The 22,080-nt window shown below is 40.4% G+C and overlaps 1 protein-coding gene across 3 annotated transcripts in view; it reads left to right on the forward strand.

The window, feature by feature from the left end:
* Positions 1-22,080, forward strand: part of CTNNA3 (catenin alpha 3) — a 1,396,025-nt gene that overhangs the window by 115,231 nt on the left and 1,258,714 nt on the right. For all 3 annotated transcript variants that reach the window (XM_079794118.1, XM_079794119.1, XM_079794120.1), the window contains one exon: positions 14,902-15,068. In XM_079794118.1, the coding sequence (XP_079650244.1) occupies positions 14,902-15,068 (167 nt within the window). The remainder of the gene's footprint in view (positions 1-14,901; positions 15,069-22,080) is intronic.

A 22,080-nucleotide genomic window follows, 5' to 3' on the forward strand; every position in this document is an offset into this window, starting at 1 on the left:
GCACTGTACAACATGGCCAACAGTCATCACTGGAAATGTGGGTAGTGTGACTGAGGATCTGAATTTTAAATGTTATTTAATTATAATTTAAACTTTAAAAACTGGTACCTGATTCATTTATTAGAACATTTTAAAATGTGGGTATGTAAATCTACTTTTCTGACTGTAAATTTTATGAAATCTAAATATATTTTTGAAAAAAACTACCATCTGGGGTGTTTCATAAGAGTAAAGTACATAATGGATTTCTAAGACAGTATAGAAAGATGTAAAATATTTTTATCTGATTGCTTATTGAAATGTATGTTTTGAATATATTGGTAAAACTAAATGTAAATTAAAAATTATTTTATATAATTTTTTTACATTTTTAATTGTTTAATTTGGTTTACTATTTACTTTTTTAAAATGTTTTTTAATACTTTAAAAAATGGCTACCAAAATATTAGAAATTGTATATGTGACTCACATTAGTTTTCTATTGGACACCGCTGATCTAAAGTCTATCGCTGTCTGACCCCACAGAATTGTCTTCTTTGAGGAAAGGGAGCCAACCTTTTGTGTTCTAGGATCAGTCCGTCATTGGCTAGTGCCACTCTTCCCTTTATACTTCATGAAGGCATAACTTCCAGCATAATGTAGTTTTGAATGTTCGAAAGATTCTTTCATAAATTTGACCACAAAATCTGCTATGTGCTATAATGGATTTGTTTGAAGACCACCATACACTTGGTAATAAGTCTTAGAGGGTGTAAGTCACCAAACTCTAATGATTTTTCCATGTAATATTTTATTACTTAGGTGTCTGTCTTGTGCAGTTAAGCATGAAACTCATTACACAGAAATGGCAACATTTTGCATACCTGTATGAATGCTTATTTTTGAGTTACCTAAGTGCTAGACAATTATCAATAATTTTGATTTCTCTTGAAAGAGCCTTCTAGCTTATGTGTCCCTAGGAGAACATTATGATTAAAAGCCATGATACTCTTTAACACCTTTTGGATCAATGTGTTTATCATGAAGTTGTTAGGAGTTGGTGTACAGACAGTGATGGGATTGGGATAGAATCAATTCATTGGCATTCAAGGGAAGGATAAAGTTCAGCAAAAAAAATAATTCTAAGAGCCAGAGATAAAATTTCTCCCCCCTCCCCCTCCCCTCCCCTCCCTTTTGTTTCTTATCCAAGTTTGTAAGTAGGTAATCTGGACAGAAAGGGAAGCAAGCATAGCCTTTCCTGGAGAAGGGCAGCTGATAAGGCTTGGGGTACAAGAAAGACACAACATTTCAGAGTTTCTGTATTTTCTTCACCCTCTTGAGGTCAGGCTATGAGATGGAGAACAGGTGCATTCTCCACATCTTATGTAAAGTGATAGATTGGATAGATATTCCCTAGAGTAACTCAGAACTCTTAACAAATCATTTCAAAAATTGAAAAACTGAAAAGAAAACATTGGTATATGAAATAAAGAGAGAATGTTAGATTATGGACTAAAGAAAATATTAGGTAAGAAATTCTACTGGCAGTATTCTCCTTTGTGTATGCTAAGAATAACAGCACCCATTCCATTCCCTTAACTTCTACATTCCACCTTTCACCTTCTACCTTCTGTCACTTGTAATTTTATTCTTGCATTGTCATGGTTGTTACAGTTTAATTCTTACATTCATTTTAATTCTTATAATGAAGTCACCTGCATTTGTTCATTAGTTGATAGTAAAATTTGCAAACCAGTGCACAACAATAATGTTATCATGACTCCATGCATTTTTTTACTGTATCATAAAGGTATATGTTAAAATCATGTCATCTTCTCCAAGAGTCCAACGTCATAACCCCTGGGCCAATCAAAGGCAAATGATTCCATTATCAAGGTCAAATGGATTTTCTTTTCCATTGCTTTAAATTATGCTACTATTAGGTCTACTTCCTATTTGGACTATGCATTTTAAAATATACATGGCTTACAACATGTTTCCCCCTGGAGATTCTGAATCTTTTAAAACACATTCCAAAGTTTAGTCTCTCTTTCAATCCTAATAGTTGATTCATTGAGTCCTCCTTTTTGTTTTTCCACAGAGACATCTCTTCTGAAATGGTCTTCCTTTCAATGACGTATCAACTTGGTTGTCATCTTCGGGTTAGGAACACCATGTCCTTAATCCCACATATTTCTCTTTCTGGCATTATCCCTCTTTCTTGCCACCACACAGCTGTGAATGTCTCTATGTCAGAGAAAAGAGGGCTTTACTCGGGAGTCCAGTAACACACGAGGTGCTGCGTTCTCTCCAGATGATTCCCTCAGTTTCTTGGATAAAGAAGCTCCTCTTGTTTATTATCCCATCTAGGGAGTAGTTCTTGAGCTGCCTGCTGCTTTACAAACAGTAGTAGAGAAAGGGGCAGGGGCACAGCATTTCATGTGCAGGAATTCAGTGAATCACCCTGGTTTTCAGACCTCTGCTCGTTTCTGCTCTGTATCACATATCCAAGCATAAGCCTCTATATTTCAGTGAGCACAATGACCCCAGCATTCTCTGCAGACTCACGGCATATTCTAGGCCATAGTTTTCTCTTCTTGTTTTTATCTGTCAACACTCCTCCACTGGCTTTCCATCTTCCAGAAGGCTCTCAATGGTTGTTGACTCCCATTAACAGTCTTGTTATGGCTTTATTCTTTTTTTTTTTTTTTTGTACATTTCTATTCCTATCTCAGTCAGGTCTGGGGAAAGACCTGGTTAAATGAGAATTTCAGGGTGCCATCCTGAAATAACAAATGGACCCACTGGACCTATCTCCCAGGTCAGGGGATGGTCGGAACAAAGGTAAATGAATAAGGTTGACAGGAATATGGTAAACAGTCTACCCGGAACAGACAGTGAATTAATAAAACTACATAATTTAGGAGTGCTGATTCAGAGTGGACCCTGCCTTGAAAAAGAAAAGATTGCATTTGATATCTTAGGGATTAGGGAACAACTCTTAAGTTCTTAAGCAATTGAGTGTTGTTATGAATATGGTTTTGCTGTCTAGGTTTAACTATTAAAAAGCATGGAACTACTGAAGGCCACTTTCTGGGCAGGATTCTATAAAAAAATAATTCTTTTACATTTCTGGTTTAATTTCAAGCATTGAGCTTGAGAGTCATTTGACCTAAGTAAATAGATGAATAATGTATAAGTGTCTGGGAATTTAAATAATAACATATAACAAATAATGAGAGAAGTCAATATTGTGCAGTAAAGATCTTCCCCTATTCCTCTACTATAATTGTTGTATTAAATTTAAATGTGTTAGTTCCATGAATGACACATGTTAAGCTTTCAAATAATTAATTTTATAATAATGCTGCTTTAACCCAGCTGGTGTGGCTCAGTGGTTAAGTGTTGATCTATGAACCAGGAGGTCATGGTTCAATTCCCAGTCAGGGCACATGCCTGGGTTTTGGGCTTGACCCAAGATGACTCTCTCTCTCTCTCTTCCTTTCCTTTCCTCTCTGAAATCAGTAAAAATATATTTTAAAAAAAGGCTGGCTTGACTTGTAAATATCAGTGATGTCATACCAATGGATATGTGTAAACCTAGGTAAATGAATTAAATTTCCCATATAATAAAATATTGTAAAATATAAGTCTAAGAGGTTTAGTTACAAAGGATTGTAGGAGATAGCGCATCTGAGTATCTGAGGGGTCATTATGGAGAGAAAGGAGTTAGTGAAGTTAGTTGAAGAGCACGTTCTTTAGAGCAATATTGCCTTTATCTCTCTCTCACACATAGTCTATTAAAATCATGCTCAAATTGTGATCATGGTTATATGAAAAAAGCAGGAGGCACACTAGTGTCCCAAAATCAGTGAGAATTCAGTATCACAGAACAAGAGAAGTTTCTGGGAATGAAAAATGAATTACGGCTAAAGAAAATGGGGTTAAAAAGGACCAGAGAAAGAAAATTTCAGTGAATACTATACTTAAAAATAGTACTGCATGAAAATAGCAACCGTTATTCTAAATCATCTCATATATTTGGCCAGTTGTGGTCTAACTACTAACAAAAACTAGAAAAAACTATGAAGTTAGAAATAATTATACGAAATGTGCCTGGACCTATAACATCAAATGAATCTTTGTGTTGCTAGATTATATTCTTGAGTATTTATTCTTACCCTTTTCCTTGGGCAAGCACATTATACAAGTTGATATTTACTTCTTGATTTTCTTTGCTTTTTGATGCTAGAGGCTCTCAGTGAGATTTGCTGTTTTATCTTCCTCACCAAATATTCACAACCTACAGTGATAACCCAAAAGAAGGAATTAACAACTTCCCCCCCCTACTGGCTTTACCCTTTACCCGCTACATCGCAAAAGTATTTATTGCTACCTCCCCATCCCCCAACCCCCCCCCCCCCCCCCCACACACACACACACAATATTTTGACCTCTTCTGTCTTCCTTCACTTACGGCCTTCACTTAGTTTGGTAAATATTGGTTTCAACCATTCCTGCAGGGAGGCATTGAGAGTCCCTGCTGATCGTCCACTGGCTGTGGACAGTTGAACGTCTAACACTGTGTAACTGACAGCAAGGGGTTCATGAGGGCCCAAGACAGGAGCATTTGCTGATGCTCCACAGTTAAGAAATTTTGAAGTTTCATGGGAATAGCTTTGATTTGGACATGATAAATCTTCACATAAAAAGACAAAATGTTAATATGGTAGTGAGGACATGTTTGCCTTTTAAGAACTCCACTTTTATTGAATACTTTTCTCTGGGGACTAAAAGCTTCCACTTGTTTTTTATTTTTATTTTTATTTTTATTGTGTTTCTATAACCTTTGTGTTGATACCGAAGAGAGTGATACCAAAAATTCTATGACTTGCTCAGGATTTCATAGTAAGTTAGTGAACAAGCTAGGTGAGCTGGCTGTTGACCCTGCATATGGATCTTCACTATTAATTAGGCTTTGGGTGTGAGAGGAAAACTCATGCAATTCTTCTGGTGTTACACTGGGAGCGTTATTTGGAGCTGGCTGAACTTTCTTCAGGGAACCATCTAACCCAGGCATGCAGAAAATTCCTGAGATGCTCAAACTATTACATATATAAATATTGTAGCCAAAGAATGCTGGGTCAAATTTTATACTTTTAAGGGATAAACCAATCTTTATATGTTGTCGGGGATTTTCAGGCGAGGTTCATACATTTAGCTTAAGATATGAAAATCAGCTAAAGATTTAATGAAAAAGAATTGTTTTTTAGAGCCACAGTTATGTATATCAAAATGGAGACACTTATTAGTTGTATTAATTTCATTGTTGTTTTTTTCATGGAGTACTTTCTTTCTTTTTAAAAAATTGTACCTGTATATAAGTTCATTTATCTCAGATGAAGAATTAGCAGACATTTTCCGTGAAGGGCTGGATAGTAAATATTTTAGGCTCCGTGGGCCATGTGTTGTAGGTTGCAACTATTCAACTGTTTTGTTGAGGTGAGAAAGCAGCCAAAGAAATGTGTGGTAATAAAAAATGGCTGTGTTCTAAAGAAAATTTTATTTACGTATACTGAAATTTGAATTTCATGTAATTTTCATGTCATAATTATTCTTTTGACGTCCTTCTTCTGGCACCCCTATAATTCGGATGTTGGTACGCTTGATGTTGTCCCAGAGGCTTCTTACACTATCTTCAACTTTTTGGATTCTTTTTTCTTTTCCATTTGGGTGTTTTTTGCTTCTTCGTATTTCAAATCTTTGACTTGATTCTTGCGATTCTCTAGTCTGCTGTTGGATCTCTGTATATTATTCTTTTTTTAAAAAAATATATTTTATTGATTTTTTACAGAGAGGAAGAGAGAGGGATAGAGAGATAGAAACATCGATGAGAGAGAAACATTGATCAGCTGCCTCTTGCACACCCCCTGCTGGGGATGTGCCCGCAACCAAGGTACATGCCCTTGACCGGAATCGAACCCGGGACCCTTGAGTCCGCAGGCCGACGCTCTATCCACTGAGCCAAACCGGTTTCGGCTGTATATTATTCTTTATTTCAGTCAGTGTATGCTTAATTTCTACTTGGTCCTTTTTCACATCCTCGAGGGACTCAATAAATTTATCGGCGGTTTCTAGAAAATTCTTGAAAAACCTTATAACTGTGGTTTTGAACTCTATATCCAGTCATTTGCTTTCCTCCATTTCTGTCATTTTTGACCTGTTTCTTTGTCTCCGCATTTTGGCTGCTTCCCTGTGTTGATAGAGTGGCTTTGTGTGCTAGGTGTCCTATAGGGCCCAGTGGCTCAGCCTCCCCAATTACCTGAGGTGGACTCTCTTGGTGCACCCCTTTGTGGGCTGTGTGCCCAGTCTTGTTGTAGTTAAGCCTTGATTGTTGTTGATATCACTGGGAGGAATTAACCTCCAGGCCAATTGGCTGTGAGGATCAGTTGTGTCTTCGATGGGAGAACTTCTGTGCTGGAGACACCCTATGGGGCAGGACTTGCTTCAGTGGGGCTTTGGTGTTCATTGTGTCTGCCCCCTGAGTGTGTCCCTTATGGATCTGAGGAGTTGTAATCTGGATGGTCCCACTCTGACCACTGGGTACACTGGCTCTTGGATCTCCAAGGAGGTGCAAATTTAGCTCTGCCTGAGGCCACCAAGCAGGAGCTATGGAGAGATCTGCAGATTCCTCTTCTTTGTTTGGGGTTTTGGAGGTGCCCAGATGAGGCCCAGCTGTGAAGCAATGCAAGCTGCTGTGGAGCCTTGGGCCTTCTTTTGGAAGTTCGGGGGCTCTCTGACCCAGCTGCAGTTTGTTAGGTAAGTTTAGATTGCAAAGGGCCAGGCCATTCATATGCAAAAGCCTCTCCGCACAGCTGGGGTGGGGTTGTAAATTGGGTGGGGCGGGGTCTCAGGGAATCGACAGGGTGGAGCAAACAGCAATGACTGACCTTCAGCCCTGCCCTAAGAGGCCTCCGGGTCTCAGTGTCCCGTGGTAATCACTGCAAGCACCTCTGAAAAAAAGCCGCCTTTGTGTTCCGGCCCGATGCCAGACAGTCCAGTTTCTCCCCGTATGAGTCTGGGTCCCTAGAGTCTCGCCCAGAACTGGAGTTGAGAGCAGTTGGGAGCTTGTGTCTCCCTCCCGATTGAAAAAGACAACCGCGTCCTCAGTTGCCAGACCTTTCCGCGCGCACGCCTCCGTACCTCTGCACTTTACTTCCACACCTCCTCTGAGTCTCAGTGTGCTTTCCTCTTCCCTTCTAGTTGTAGAATTTCCACTCAGCCAGCCTTCCTGTGGTTCCGGATGATGTCCGTTTTGTCTTTTAGTTGTAGTTTTGAAGTGGTTGTGCGAGGCAGTAAGTTCAGGTGTTTACCTATGCCGCCATCTTGGTTTCTCCTTGGGATTACTGCTCTTTATTGCATGATGCCCAGTACCTTCACAACCATGTAAGAAAAAGATATTTTATCCATTTTTTGTTATTTAAGATAGGAAAACATCTGGCCTTTATTAATCTGCCTTGGAAGGAAACAAATTGTAACTTTTAATAAGCCTTTACCGTGAGTTTGAAGGTAATGCGAGGGGAATAAAACACAACGAATAGTTTACAATGACAACCATATGCAGCTACATCCTGCGTCCATAGGTCCTGCTGATGTCCTTATAGCTCGCAAACCTAGTCTACATAGCAGCTGCTAGCTTTTCCCTCTACCATGAGAAGGTTTTCCTTTACCATAAAAATATATTTGTTCCATGAAAATTGTCTCAAACATTTACTAGTAAAGAAGGGTCTTTCTCTCTTCCTCCCTCCCTTACTCTCTCTTTCCTTCCTTTTTTTCTTTCCTTCCTTCCATGTAGGACCTAGTTGACATCATCCTCCCCTCTGCATTGCAAAAAATAACAGATGGGCTCCAAAGTTCAATTCAAGCTCCTACCTTTTAGGAACTTTCAAATTCAAAATAGCTGTTTCCCAAATGAAAAACAAACAAAATCAAACCCCTAGTGCCGCGTCTTAGCCTGGGAACCCCATTATACCAGAGCATGTTATTATATATTGAATCAGTTAATATGCACTGGGGCATGTTGCGTGTGTATGGTGTATTAACCTTTTGCACTCGGATGTCGAGTGTGACTCGACACGGTTAGCATTAGAATAAAGGAATCGAGAAAAAAGCAAGCAAGTGCAAAGGGTTAAAACACACACTGAAGGGTGGCCAGAGGCATATACCTGAAATCTTAATTGAACCATAAATATAATGTTAATTATAAAAGTTGAAGAAAATTTGATTTTTAGTTCTTGTTCCTTTTCACTTTGGTTATTCCCCCTTCGCTGGCTGTTTTGATTCTACAGTGTTTTCTTTGATTTTCAAGCTTATTTATAAACAATATAATCACTTTTAGAAAGTGGAGCTATACTTTTAAATGCAGCAAAGGGACTTTCTCTTTAAAAGAACCATGTAGATATCTTTTATAAAGCAAACTAGAGGCATGATGCATGAAATGCATGTAATGGCCTCGGGCCTCACAGCCACGGTGGCTTGCCTTGGCCCTTGCTGCCCTGGCTTCATCCGGAAGGTCGTCTGGTAGGACATCTGGAAGGTCATTCGGCTGTCTGGTCTAATTAGCATATTACGCTTTTATTATTATAGATAATATTTTGTGATGTGTCTATTTGGCCCTAAATTTTCCTTTTATTTATTTTTTTACTTCTAGAGTTTATTCATATGATCATATAAAGTTTTTAAATATAAAATTTTTATGTATTCATAAGTTTTCATGTATTACTCATATGTACAAGATGTACTTATATAAATCTTTGTAGAATATATATCTTAGTACTTTATTCAAGAAGGCATTTCATACCTGATTTTTTTTTTTAACATATCCTCAGGTGAGGATTTTTTCTTCTTTTTAAAATTGATTTCAGAGAGAGGAAGAGAGAGGGAGAGATAGAAACATCAGTGATGAAAGAGAATCATTGATTGGCTGCCTCCTGCATGCCCCCCGCTGGGGATTGAGCCCGCAACCTGAGCATGTATCATTGACTTGAATCAAACCCAGGACCCTTCAGTCCGCAGGCTGATGCTCTATCCACTGAGCCAAACCAGCCAGAGCCATACCTAATTTTTTGAAGATTAAAAAGAGCATATTTGATAGGAAAGGGACAGAATGAATCCAGGAGAAGGAAACTTTCTGAAACTTGTTCTTGTGGTATTTTCAAGGACTTCAGTAAATTGCTTTTACATATAGAGTGGGATTTCTTGAAGGTAAGTGTAGTTTATTTGTAAATATTTTAAAAGTGAAATTTCCTATTCATTAAATGTCAAAGTAATAGCATCATAAGAAAGATGGGAATGATATTTCAAAATAAAAGACTCCCTATGTATAGAATTTATAAAGCATGAATGCTAATATTCTAGATTGAAAGAAAATTTGTTGCACTCTTTCCCCCTAATTAGAAAAGTAGCCATTTTATCCTGACACAAGTTGATTAGACTGTGAACTACCTAAATTCTATAAACTCGCTATTTTTGTCAATAGCTGGAACATGTTGCTCTTACCTAGAACATTCCTCTGTGTGTCCCCGGACACCTCAGGCAGTGGGAAGTTCCTCTCTGTGCCTCTTACACTTTGTACGGAAGCCCAGCTTAGACTGTGTCACAGTGTTTGCTGATTCTCATTTGTGAACTTGGGCTGCAAAATTGCTTCATATTGATCTGTATATCCTGGATGCCTGTGATGGAGCTGTGTTTATAGGGAACAACATGTTTGTCAAAGGGAAGTTGGATATGTTCATTCACATATTTATTCAGCAACACATTTATTTACACATTGAATATATTGTATATAGGCAGCAGAGTAGGCACTATTTTAAAATATATTTTTATTGATTTTTTACAGAGAGGAAGAGAGAGGGATAGAGAGTTAGAAACATCGATGAGAGAGAAACATCGATCAGCTGCCTCCTGCACACCCCCTACTGGGGATGTGCTCGCAACCAAGGTACATGCCCTTGACCGGAATCGAACCTGGGACCCTTGAGTCCACAGGCCGACGCTCTATCCACTGAGCCAAACCGGTTAGGGGAGTAGGCACTATTTTAGACCATACTGTGGTGACCAGGACCAATGCAGCTTTTACTCTCATTATAATTCAGAAGAAAAACAGGCTTTGATACAAATCATTACAATAAGTGATAATGAGGGTTATGATAGGAAGCAAAGAATCCTACTGTAGGATCTGCCTTAGCAATGGGGACCGAAGGCTTCCTAGAAGTGACGCTCACATTGGGACCAGATATGAGCTGTAATCACCCAAAAAGGGTTGGGAGAATTGGGGGAGTGGGGGAGGATAGTGAGACCAGTAATAGGAAGTTTAGGTACTGAATCTTTATTTCAAGAGTGGCGGTTTCTCCCAATAGCGCTACGTGTTTGGCTGTTCATATTACCTGATGGAGACAAAGACTGTAATTATTGTTCAATGTTTACATAATCTTTCTCTGAGCATGACTCTTGTGCCAGTTGTTCAACATCTCAACTTGTTAGTCAAGAACACAATTCTTTTTTGATATATATATTTAGTTTTAATATATGAAGTCAAAGACAGGATTCTATGCAGGCTATCATAACTTTCCAATTCAGAATCATGACAAGAAAAGATAATCTTTTTGTGGGAAATCATCTGCTCTCTAAATTGTGGAGGTCACTTTAATTTTTCAGTCTCCTAGCTGCAATTCTGGCTTTCAGAAAAAGACATAAAAATCACCATTTACTGGTCTTGAAATTTTGTCATCTCTACTAGAAATTTCCTGAGACAATCACAGCTAATACTTGAGTGCTTTCCATGTTCACCTATTGTGCTAAATATATATTATGAAATACGTACAAGTAATATTTTACCATTTTCCTATAGGTAGGGACACTACAAGTAATTAATGTCCAAGCCTCAAAACTAGAAGTGGTGGATTAGAATGTCATCTCAGAAGTATCTGGTTTAGGAGTCTGAGTTCCTTATGTGGTGTTGCTTAGGAGAGCTGAATGTGATTATTAACATGCTGAGATCATCTCAGACCCTCTTCATAGGCTTTCTCCATTATAAGGGACACTATTCTTTGTTATATTTAATAAAAATAATTTATTCCATTTTCTTTATGCTAATGTTCATGAATAAGTGAAAACTAATACATTCATGGAGTAATGTGGATAAAATAGGCCCTTTCGTATGTTGTTGGTAAGATGGCTGTATTTTGGAGACTTAAAATTCATTTGCCTCTTGACTCAGCAATTCTACTTTTATGAATTTATCCTACAGCTAAATTTGATCATATATGCGAAGATATATGTCATGGTGGTTCTTTTTTTTTGTTTGTTTTTTTGTTAATCTTCACCCAAGGATATTTTTCCATTGATTTTTAGGGAGGATGGGAGAGAGAAACATCAATATGAGATAAACACATCAATTGGTTGCCTCCTGCATGAGCCCTGACCAGGGAGGAGCCTGCAACCAAGGTACGTGCCCTTGACCAGAATTGAACCTGGGACCCTTTGGTCTGTAGGCTGTCACTCTATCCACTGAGCCAAACTGGCTAGGGCTCATGGTTGTTTTTTTGTAGCATTGTTTAAGCAGAAAAAAGTTGGAAATGATTGTGTGTTCAATAGGGACCTAGTAAAATAAGTATATCAATAAAATGTGACCTTAGTCAAGTATTAATAAGAATGATAATACCAGCTCATCAGTCTTCACTAAGTGCTAAGCACTGCTTTTACTTATGCTCATTATAGTGTAGGTATTCTTATTATTAGCTCCATTTACAGAGGTTAAGTGACTGGTCCAAGGTGGTAGGACAGAGACACCGAAGCAGAATTGCTTCAGAGCCCACACTGTTAATTACTGTGCTGTATGGCCTCCTGGTCATCCCTATTCTAATGTGAAAGGAAAATAATTTGATAAGGAAAGTGAGAAAATTGTTGAAACTTTTTATAGTATGATACCATTTTTGAAAAGGATCTATGTCTGGATCTTCTATATGGTCCATTTATAACAAATATCTGTTTTCTTGTGACATAAAATCTCTCTAAAATATATTCATACTAGAAGCCCGGTGCACGAAATTCGTGCATGGCGGGGGGTTGTCCCTCAGCCCAGCCTGTACCCTCTCCAATCTGGGACTCCTGGAGGGATGTCCGACTGCCCGTTTAGGCCCAATCCTGGTGGGATCGGGCCTAAACGGGCAGTCGGACATCCCTCTCACAATCCAGGACTGCTGGCTCCCAACTGCTTGCTTGCCTGCCTTCCTGATTGCCCCTAACTGCTTCTGCCTGCCAGCCTGATCACCCCCTAACCACTCCGCTGCCAGCCTGGTTGATGCTTAACTGCTCCCCTGCCAGCCTGTTTGCCCCCAACTTCCCTCAACTGCCAGCCTGGTCACCCCTAACTGCCCTCTCCTGCAGGGTTGATCACCCCCAACTGCCCTCCCTTGCAAGCCTGGTCCCTCTCAACTGCCCTCCCTTGCAGGCCTGGTCCCTCACAACTGCCCTCCCTTGCAGGCCGGGTGCCTCCCAACTGCCTTCTCCTGCTGGCCATCTTGTAGTGGCCATCTTGTGTCCACATGGGGGCAGGATCTTTGACCACATGGGGGCAGCTATATTGTGTGTTGCAGTGATGATCAATCTGCATATTACTCTTTTATTAGATAAGATATATTAATGTGTATGAATATATAATATATTAATAAAATATACACATGTAAACAAATACAAATATATACATATAAATATACATATATACACACATATGCACACACACAAAATATGGAAAAATTTCTGGATAGATATACAAGAATTTAATGGGTGTTTTGGGGGATTCGTATGGAGACTGAAAAAATGTTCACTCTGTACTCTTCAGTATGGTGAATAATTTAAAAGCAAAGAGCACATATTGCTTTGATAACACAAATAAGCTTAACTTGAAAAACTTAAAAAACACTGGATGTGGTAGTTTTTAAGCAATTATGTAACTGATTTTTAAATTAAAAGTATATTTTATTGATTTCAGAGAGAGGAAGGGAGAGAGAGAAACATCAATATGAGAGAGAAACAATTGCCTCCTGCATGTGCCCCAACCTACAACCTGGGTGTGTGCCCTGACCTGAAATCAAACCCACCACCTTTTGGTGTATGGGATGATACTTTAACCAACCGAGCCACACTGGCCAGGGCTGAATTGTGAACTTTTAAAAATGAATGAACTCCAGGGGCAGGGACCATTTCCTCATTTCCTGAAAGCACTTTAATGATTCCTCTATCCCTAAACATCTCCCCCTTTCCAACCCTGGTCTCTTCTAATTTCTGCCCTTCCCTTGTGGAGGGAGGGAGCAGGGAGCTCTCACCCTCCACACCCACTTGCTTGCATTTGTATATAGTGTGAGCAGCAAGTAGCCCTGTTCCCTCCCTGCCCCTACCCCTCCTCAATGTAATGGCCTTGGATATCCCATCTATAATAATAAAAGTGTAATATGCTAATTAGGCCGGACGTCCTTCCAGACGACCTTACGGATGAAGCCCGGACTGTGAGGGAAGCCTGGGTCTCGGGTGCCTGCCAGCAGCTAGAGGAAAGCCCAGGTCCTGGGTGCCAGAGGGAAGCTGGTGCCGGCAGCTGGGGGAAGGAAGGCCTACTTTGCATGAATTTTGTGCATCGGGCCTCTGTTTGCTAATAAAGACAATTCAATCAGCTCTCCCCTGGCCCCCCCCAAAAAGAATGAGTACACATTACTTTTATAATAAAGTGCAGTTTAAGGGAAAAACTGTAATAATAATGGACAGATTTCTTTAATAGTTATGTACTATGAAATATTATTTTTGTGTCTAGGTTTGGGGTATGATTTATTTATTATACTAGAGGCCCGGTGCATGAAAATTCATGCACTGGAGGGGGGTCCCTCAGCCCGGCCTACCCCCTCTCACAGTCCAGGAGCCGTCAGGGGCGGGAGGTGACGCCCCCATCACACCTCTGCTGCTGCCACTCCGGCAGCGCAAGCCTCGGCCGGCCCTGGTTACCTGAGCCTCGGGCGGCCATGGGCGGCTGGGCAGCTGACATCCGAGGCTTGCCTGTGCCTCGGGCCCATCCTGGGTGGCTGTGCAGCCGCCATCTGAGGCTTGCCTGTGCCTCGGGCCGGCCCTGGATGGCTGGAGGGCTGAGGGGACTGGGGGACTCCGGAGGCAGGCGCGCGGAGTGGCCAGACCCGCCTGGGGGTGGGCCCGGCTGTGCCTTGTGCCTGCTGCCCCGGCAGGGTTGAGGGGACTGGGCGCCGCCATCTTGTGGCTGTGGACGCTGCCATCTTTGAGGGCATGGCAGTCAACTAGCATATTCCCCCCTTATTGGCTGTGGGTGCCGCCATCTTTGTGAGGGTGTGATGGTCAATTGGCATATTCCCTCCTTATTAGATAGGATTGACAGTTTAGGATAAAACTGCCTGTGTTAAACTTTTACAGAGTTGCTGTCTTATCTTAAAAAGGCTAGCTCCTCTCTAACATCCATTGAATTGGAAAGTAACTCAATGTAGATTTTCCTTATTCTGATACACAAGATAGTGTCCAATTGAAGTCTTAGTAATGAGAGCTTTCACAGAAATGAGATTCAGCAAATGCAGAAGTTGACAGCAATTTTACTAGACGTTAGTCAATTGAGCACAATTTTCTTGCAGGAAAATGGTATCATGCTTCTTAAATGACAGAGCATTTATCAAACACAAATGTCAATTTGAAACTGCATTGTTTATTCAATGAGACAGCGTTCTAGTGTCAATGGACAGTACTTTAATATTATGCTTAGTTGTGGAATGTACTTGGAATCAGGTGGGATGATAAATGCTGAAACAGGCATAGCTGAAACCTCACGCATGACTGACTTGGGGCTGTGTTTTTCAGGCGAAGCTCTGAAAGTATCAGCTGAGAGATTTGCAGATGACCCCTGCTACCTCCCCAAAAGGGAGGCTGTGGTTCAAGCCGCCCGTGCCTTGCTGGCTGCCGTTACCAGACTCCTCATCCTGGCAGACATGATTGATGTCATGTGCCTGCTGCAGCACGTGTCAGCTGTGAGTAAAAGATGGCATTGCTCTCCCTTCTGATTCCGTTCTCTGAATCTGGCCTCCATCGTAGCACATTCTGGCCTCACCCCCGTTTCTTAATGTCACCCACCAGAAGCTGGCTGAGTTGGGCTGTGAAACAAATGTATGTTTCAAAAGAACAAAGACAAAAGAATAAAGCCCGTGGAGACTGAACAGCAGAAGATGGCTTATACGTGAGGAAATGGCTAGGAGAAAATTCTAGGCTTTTGACCACTTAAATTATTATGTCCTCTGTGAATACATATGTATAATAACATAATTATAGAGGTAAAATAGATAATACATATATAAATATAAATAATTTGAAAAAGAGAGAATTTAATACTTAAGAAGACATTTGAAGTTTATCCTAGTTTGTAAGTGAATATTACTTTGCCAGATCCTCTTGATTCAAGATAAACGGTGCATGTTGACAGGTAGTGTGTGATACCTGTAGTAATCTATTATGAAAATGTACAAATGGATTTAATATGTGTAGAGGATATATTTTAACTCAGTGACTAGAAAGAAAGTGGGGGTGGGCCCGGCCGTGCCTTGTGCCTGCTGCCCTGGTGGGGTTGAGGGGACTGGGCGCCACCATCTTGTGGCTTGCTTTATTTTGCTAGACAAACCCATTCATAAAGGTTTAGTAGAAAGATTATTTTATTAAAGCCTTTTTTTAGTTTGATCAAGTCAATTCATTAATAGTAGCCAAATGAGAAGGATGTAAAGAACCTCTTGCGATCTCTGCTTGATCTTCTGCTTTAAAAAGGACCCCTACTCTTCTGTTCATAAATACATTTGCCTGGTGACTGTAATATCACTATTCTATTAAACAAATGACAGCTTTGTCTGATTGACCTTTTTGTCAAAATCCTTTCCTCTAAAGGTTAAGCTAAACCTTTCTTTGCATCTTTATTTTACTCCCTAATGTTTATTTTAACCCAAACTAGAGGGCTCTCCCCTTTATACTTTCATATGCCTTTCTTTTTATAGCTTTATTACTTCAAAAAAGCAATTTGGTACTTTGTTTTGTTGTTTAAGTAGCTTTTAAGGAAAGGGAGTAGTTTTATTACCAGGAGCTGTCTACTGGTGGATTTGTAGGTGCGATAATTGAGCAGAGTTTCTTGTTCCTTGGTTATTGGTTTATTGAATACCTTTAAAAAAAGTCCCTAAATATTTCTGACAGTCGTACCACCTCCCCCCATATGTGAATGTAGACACTAATAAATACTGTAACCAAGAAATAAGTATGCATGATTAAGTGCTAGGAAATTTCTAGTTCCAGTGATGCAAGATGCAATATTTGTTTATATTTAATTTAATTTAATTGTTGTTGTTATTAATCTTCACCCGAGGATATTTTTTCCCCACTGATTTTTAGAGAGGGTGGAAGGGAGGGGGAGAGACACAGAGAGAGAAACATCAATGTGAGAGAGACACATCAATTGGTTACCTCCTGCAAGTGCCCTGACGGGGCCAGGATCGAGCCCGCAACTGAGGTACATGCCCTTGACCGGAATCGAACCTGAGACCCTTCAGTCTGCAGGCCGATGCTCTAACCATTGAGAAAACCAGCTAGGCCTGTTTATATTTTATATTCTAAACTAGAGGCCCGGTGCACGAAATTCGTGCACGGAGGGGGGTTGTCCCTCAGCCCAGCCTGTATCCTCTCCAATCTGGGACCCCTCAAGGGATGTCCGACTGCCCGTTTAGGCCCGATCCCTGGGATCGGGCCTAAACGGGCAGTCGGACATCCCTCTCACAATCCAGGACTGCTGGCTCCCAACTGCTTGCCTGCCTGCCTGCCTTCCTGATTGCCCCTAACCACTTCTGCCTGCCTCTCACAATCCAGGACTGCTGGCTCCCAACTGCTTGCCTGCCTGCCTTCCTGATTGCCCCTAACCACTTCTGCCTGCCAGCCTGATCACCCCCTAACCACTCTGCTGCCAGCCTGTTTGCCCCCAACTTCCCTCCTCTGCCGGCCTGGTCACCCCTAACTGCCCTCTCCTGCAGGGTTGATCACCTCCAACTGCCCTCCCTTGCAGGCTTGGTCCCTCTCAACTGCCTTCCCTTGCAGGCCGGGTGCCTCCCAACTGCCCTCTCCTGCTGGCCATCTTGTGGTGGCCATCCTGTGTCCACATGGGGGCAGGATCTTTGACCACATGGGGGCAGCTATATTGTGTGTTGCAGTGATGATCAATCTGCATAGTACTCTTTTATTAGATAGGATAGAGGCCTGGTACAGGGGTGGGGGCCAGCTGGTTTGCCCTGAAGGGCGTCCCAGATCAGGGTGGGGTACCCTTGGGGCGTGGGGCGGCCTGAGCGAGGGGCCTGTGGTGGTTTGCAGGCCGGCCACGCCCCCTGGCAACGCAAGCGGAGGCCCTGGTATCTGGAATTTATTTTCCTTCTACAATTGAAACTTTGTAGCCTGGAGCAGAGCCAAGCCTGGGGCTCCCTCCGAGGCCCAAAGCCATTTGTGTTGGGGTTATAATTGAAACTTTGTTGCCTTAAGCGGGTGGGCCTGGCCAGGGTGTGTGGAAAGCTTTGCTTCCCCTGTTGCCGGCGGCAACCCTGGCCTGCTCTCTCAAGCTCCATTCTGCCGCTATTTGTTTGAATTTGTTTACCTTCTATAATTGAAACTTTGTAGCTTGAGTGGAGGCTTAGGCCTGCAACGGCTGGCAGAAAGCTTGGCTTCCTCTGTTACCTAGAAAACCTTGCTCTCTGTGGCTGTAGCCATCTTGGTTTGGGTTAATTTGCATACTCACTCTGATTGGATGGTGGGCATGGTTTGTGGGCGGGGCTTGTGGGTGTGTCAGAGGTATGGTCAATTTGCATATTTGTCTATTATTAGATAGGATTTGTTGAGATAGGGCAGAATAAAAGGCTTCTTTGAGGTAAAAATTTCCACCTTTATTATCAATTAGGAGATGACTGTATTTACAAAGACCCCAAGCACCTTCACTACCACTTTATTTGAATGCCACTATCTGCTAGGCACAGTGCTAGGCAATTCACACACATCATTTCATTTAAATGAAGTAGGAAGTAATGGTAAATAAAAAAACATTTTTTTGGAATAAAAATTATAGTTTATATTTATTGAATTTTTATAATGTGCCAAGCACTGTGATGGATTATCTCCTTTAATTCCATCCTCTTAACAATTCTATGACTATGATTTCTACTTAAAAATTTTATTTTACAATTATAGCTCACATACAATAGTATATTAGTTTCAAGTGTACACCCCAGTTATTAGACATTTATATAATGTATGAGTGATCATCTGGCTAAACCCAGTACCCATCTGACACCCTAAATAGTTATGACAATATTATCTACACTAATAAAAGAGAAACATGCAAATTAACCATCACTCCGTTACGCCCACTAGCCAATCAGGAGGGAATATGCAAATTAGGAGAAAGATGGTGGCCGCCCAGCTGCTCCAGGCGAGGAGTGGCCGGGCAGGACAGGGCGCCTGCTATGAGAGGGAGGGCGGAGGGGGTGGGCGGGCGAAGGGATCTACAGGAGTGGCACTCTGGCCACAGCAAAGACGAAGACTGCAGACTCCAGAGTCTTCAGCGAAGATGGCAGACTCTGGCTGGAGTCTGCAGCGAAGCAGTGAAGACGAAGATGGCAGACTCCGGCCGGAGTGAAGGCCTGGGTCCCAGGTGCTGGAGGAAAACTGGTGCTGGAAGCCAAGGGAAGGAAGGCCTATTGCACGAATCTCTTCGTGCAATGGGCCTCTAGTTGACTATATTTCCTATGCTGTACTTTATATCCCATGACTGTTTTTATAACTGGGAATTCCTAATCCCTTCCCCTTTTTCACCCATTCCCCTAACCCCTCTCCCATTTGACAATTATGAATTTGTTCTCTGTATTGATGAGTTTCTATTTATTTTGATTTTTAGATTCCACATATAAGGGAAATCATATGGTATTTGTCTTTTTCTGAATGACTTATTTCACTTAGCATAACACCCTCTAGGTCCATCCACGTTGTTGCAAATGGCAAGATTTCATTTATTTTATGGCTGAATAATATTCCATTTTATGTATGTACCACATCTTCTTTATCCATTCGTCTATCAGTAGACACTTAGGTTGATTCCATATCTTGCCTATTGTAAATAATGCTGCAATATACATAAGGGTGCATATATCTTTTCAAATTAGTGTTTTGAGTTTCTTCAGATAAGGTAGTTCTATTTCTAATTTTTTGAGAAACTTCTACATTGTTTTCCATAGTGTCTGAACCAATTTATAGTCCCGCCAACAGGGCATGAGGATTTTCTTTTCTCTACTCAGGGGTCCTCAAACTTTTTAGACAGGGGGCCAGTTCACTGTCCCTCAGACCGTTGGAGGGCCGGACTATAGTTTAAAAAAAACTATGAACAAATTCCTATGCACACTGCACCTATCTTATTTTGAAGTAAAAAAACAAAACGGCAAAAACACCCGCATGTGGCCCTTGGGCCGTAGTTTGAGGATGCCTGCTCTACATCCTCACCATTTGTTGTTTGTTGATTTATTGATGATAGTCATTCTGACAGGTGTGAGGTGATATCTTATGGTTTTAATTTGTATTTCCCTGATGATTAGTGGTGTTGAGCATCTTTTCATATGTCCATTGGTCATCTGTATGTTCTATTTAGTGAAAGGTCTATTCAGGTCTTCTGCCCATTTTTAAATCAGGTTTGTTTGTGTTAAGCTGTATGAGCTCCTTATGTATCTTGGATATTAATTCCTTATCGGATTTGTCATTGGTGAATATCTCCTCCCTTGAATAGGTTGTCTTCTAGTTGTGTTGATTGTTTCCTTCACTGTGCAAAACCTTTTTAGTTTGATGCAGTCCTATTTTTTCTTTTGTGCCCCTTGCCTGAAGAGACATATCCAAAAAATATTACTAAAAACAATGGCAAAGAGTTGATTGCCTGTTTTCTTCTGGGAATTAAATGGTCTCTGGCCTTACATTTAAGTCTCTTTAATCATTTTGAGTTTTTTCTTGCATATGGTGTAAGAAAGTTAGCCAGTTATTTATTTTTGCATGTAACTGTTCATTGTTTATTGAAGAGACTGTCTTTACCCCCTTGTATATTCTTGCCTCCCTGGTCACAGATTAATTGTCAATATAGGTGTGGATTTATTTCTGGGTTCTCAGTTCTGTTCCATTGATCTGTATATCCATTTTTTAATGCCAGTACCATGCTGTTTTGATTACTATAGCCTTGTAGTATAGTTTGATACTAGGAAGCATTATACCTACAACTTTATTCTTTCTCAAGATTGCTTGGGCTATTTGAGGTCTTTGTGGTTCCATATAAATTTTAGGATTTGTTCTTGTTCTATGAAAAATGCTGTTTAGATAGGGATTTATTTCATTGAATCTTTAGATTGCTTTGGGTAGTATGGACATTTTAATGATGTTAATTCTTTCTTTCCATGAGCACAGTATATCCTTCCATTTATAACTTCTTCAGTTTCTTTCTTCAGTGTCTTATAGATTTCTGGGTACAGGTCTTTTCTGTCCTTGTTTAAATTTATTCCTTGGTATTCTTTTTTTTTTTCTTGGTATTCTTTTTGATGCAATTGTAAATAAGATTGTTTTATTTTTTTAAAAAATGTATTTTTATTGATTTCAGAAAGCAAGGGAGAGGGAGAGAGAGAGAGAAACATCAACGATGAGAGAGGATCATTGATTGGCTGCCTCCTGCATGCCCCTCACTGGGGATCGAGCCCAAAAGCCGGGTATGTACCCTGACTAGGAATTGAACCATGACCTCCTGGATCATAGGTCAATGCTCAACCATGGAGCCACACCGGCTGGGCGACAGTGAGATTTTTAGTTTTAGATTTACTATTTCATAGGTGCAGATTTCTTATACTGTTGCCAAGTATAATTGAATCTAGAATGTCATGATGCATACGAATGGAGATTAAAACAGTATTAAGATGTCCCAAAATGAAAATAAACACCTGGAGTTTTTTTAATCCATTCTGCCATGCTATGTCTTTTGATTGGAGCATTTAGTCCATTCACATTAAAAGTAATTATTAATAGGTATGCAGTTATTGCCATTTTATTAATTGTTTTCTGATTGTTCTTGTTTGTCATTGTTCCTTTCTCTTGCCCTCTTCTCTTATATGTTGATGACTTTAAAAAGTGTTGTATTTGGATTCCTTTCTCTTTTATATCTCCTGTACATTTTTGGTATTACCTTTATAGTTGGTTGATCCAGTAATTTTACTAAGAGTTTGCTCTTGTGAATGAGAATTTTTTCTTTCCTATATTTTCTTATTCATATTTTTGATCTTTTCTACTTAAAGAAGTTCCTTTCACATTTCTTGGAATTCTGGTTCAGTGGTAATGAACTTTTAAAGTTTTTTTCTTGCCTGGGAAACTATCTCTCTTTTGATTCTAAATAATAGCCTTGCTGGGTAGAGTAATCTTGGTTGTAGGTCCTTGGTTCTCACCACTTTGAATATTTTGTGCCATTCCCTTCTGGCCTGCAAAGTTTCTGTTGTGAAATCAGCCTACGGTCACATGGAAGCTCTTTTGTACACAATTAACTGCTTTTCTCTTGCTACTTTTAAGGGTCTCTGTTTACCTTTAGCCTTTGGCATTTTAATTATGATGTGTCTTGGTATGGGTTTCTTTGGGTTCATCTTCATTGGGATGAACCCAAAGAGACCCACCCTTCCTGGATGTGGGTATTTTCTTCTCTAGGCACTTCCTAAACTTGTATTTATGACTATTTTCTTTTTTTAAACTTTATTAAATTTATTGGGGTGATATTGGTTAATAAAATTATCTGGGTTTCAAGTGTGATTTCACTTATATGTGGAATCTAAGCAACAAATATATAATTTACACTTATTAAAAATAGGCAATACAATTTAAGAGTTTTGTAAGTAGTAGTCTATTATTACATACTAAAGGCCCAATGCATGGAATTCGTGCAAGAGTAGGCCTTCCTTCCCCTGGCTGCCA

The sequence above is a fragment of the Cnephaeus nilssonii genome, assembly GCF_951640355.1.
Source record: "Cnephaeus nilssonii genome assembly, chromosome: 16".
In the NCBI taxonomy this organism is placed as follows: Eukaryota; Metazoa; Chordata; class Mammalia; order Chiroptera; family Vespertilionidae; genus Cnephaeus; species Cnephaeus nilssonii.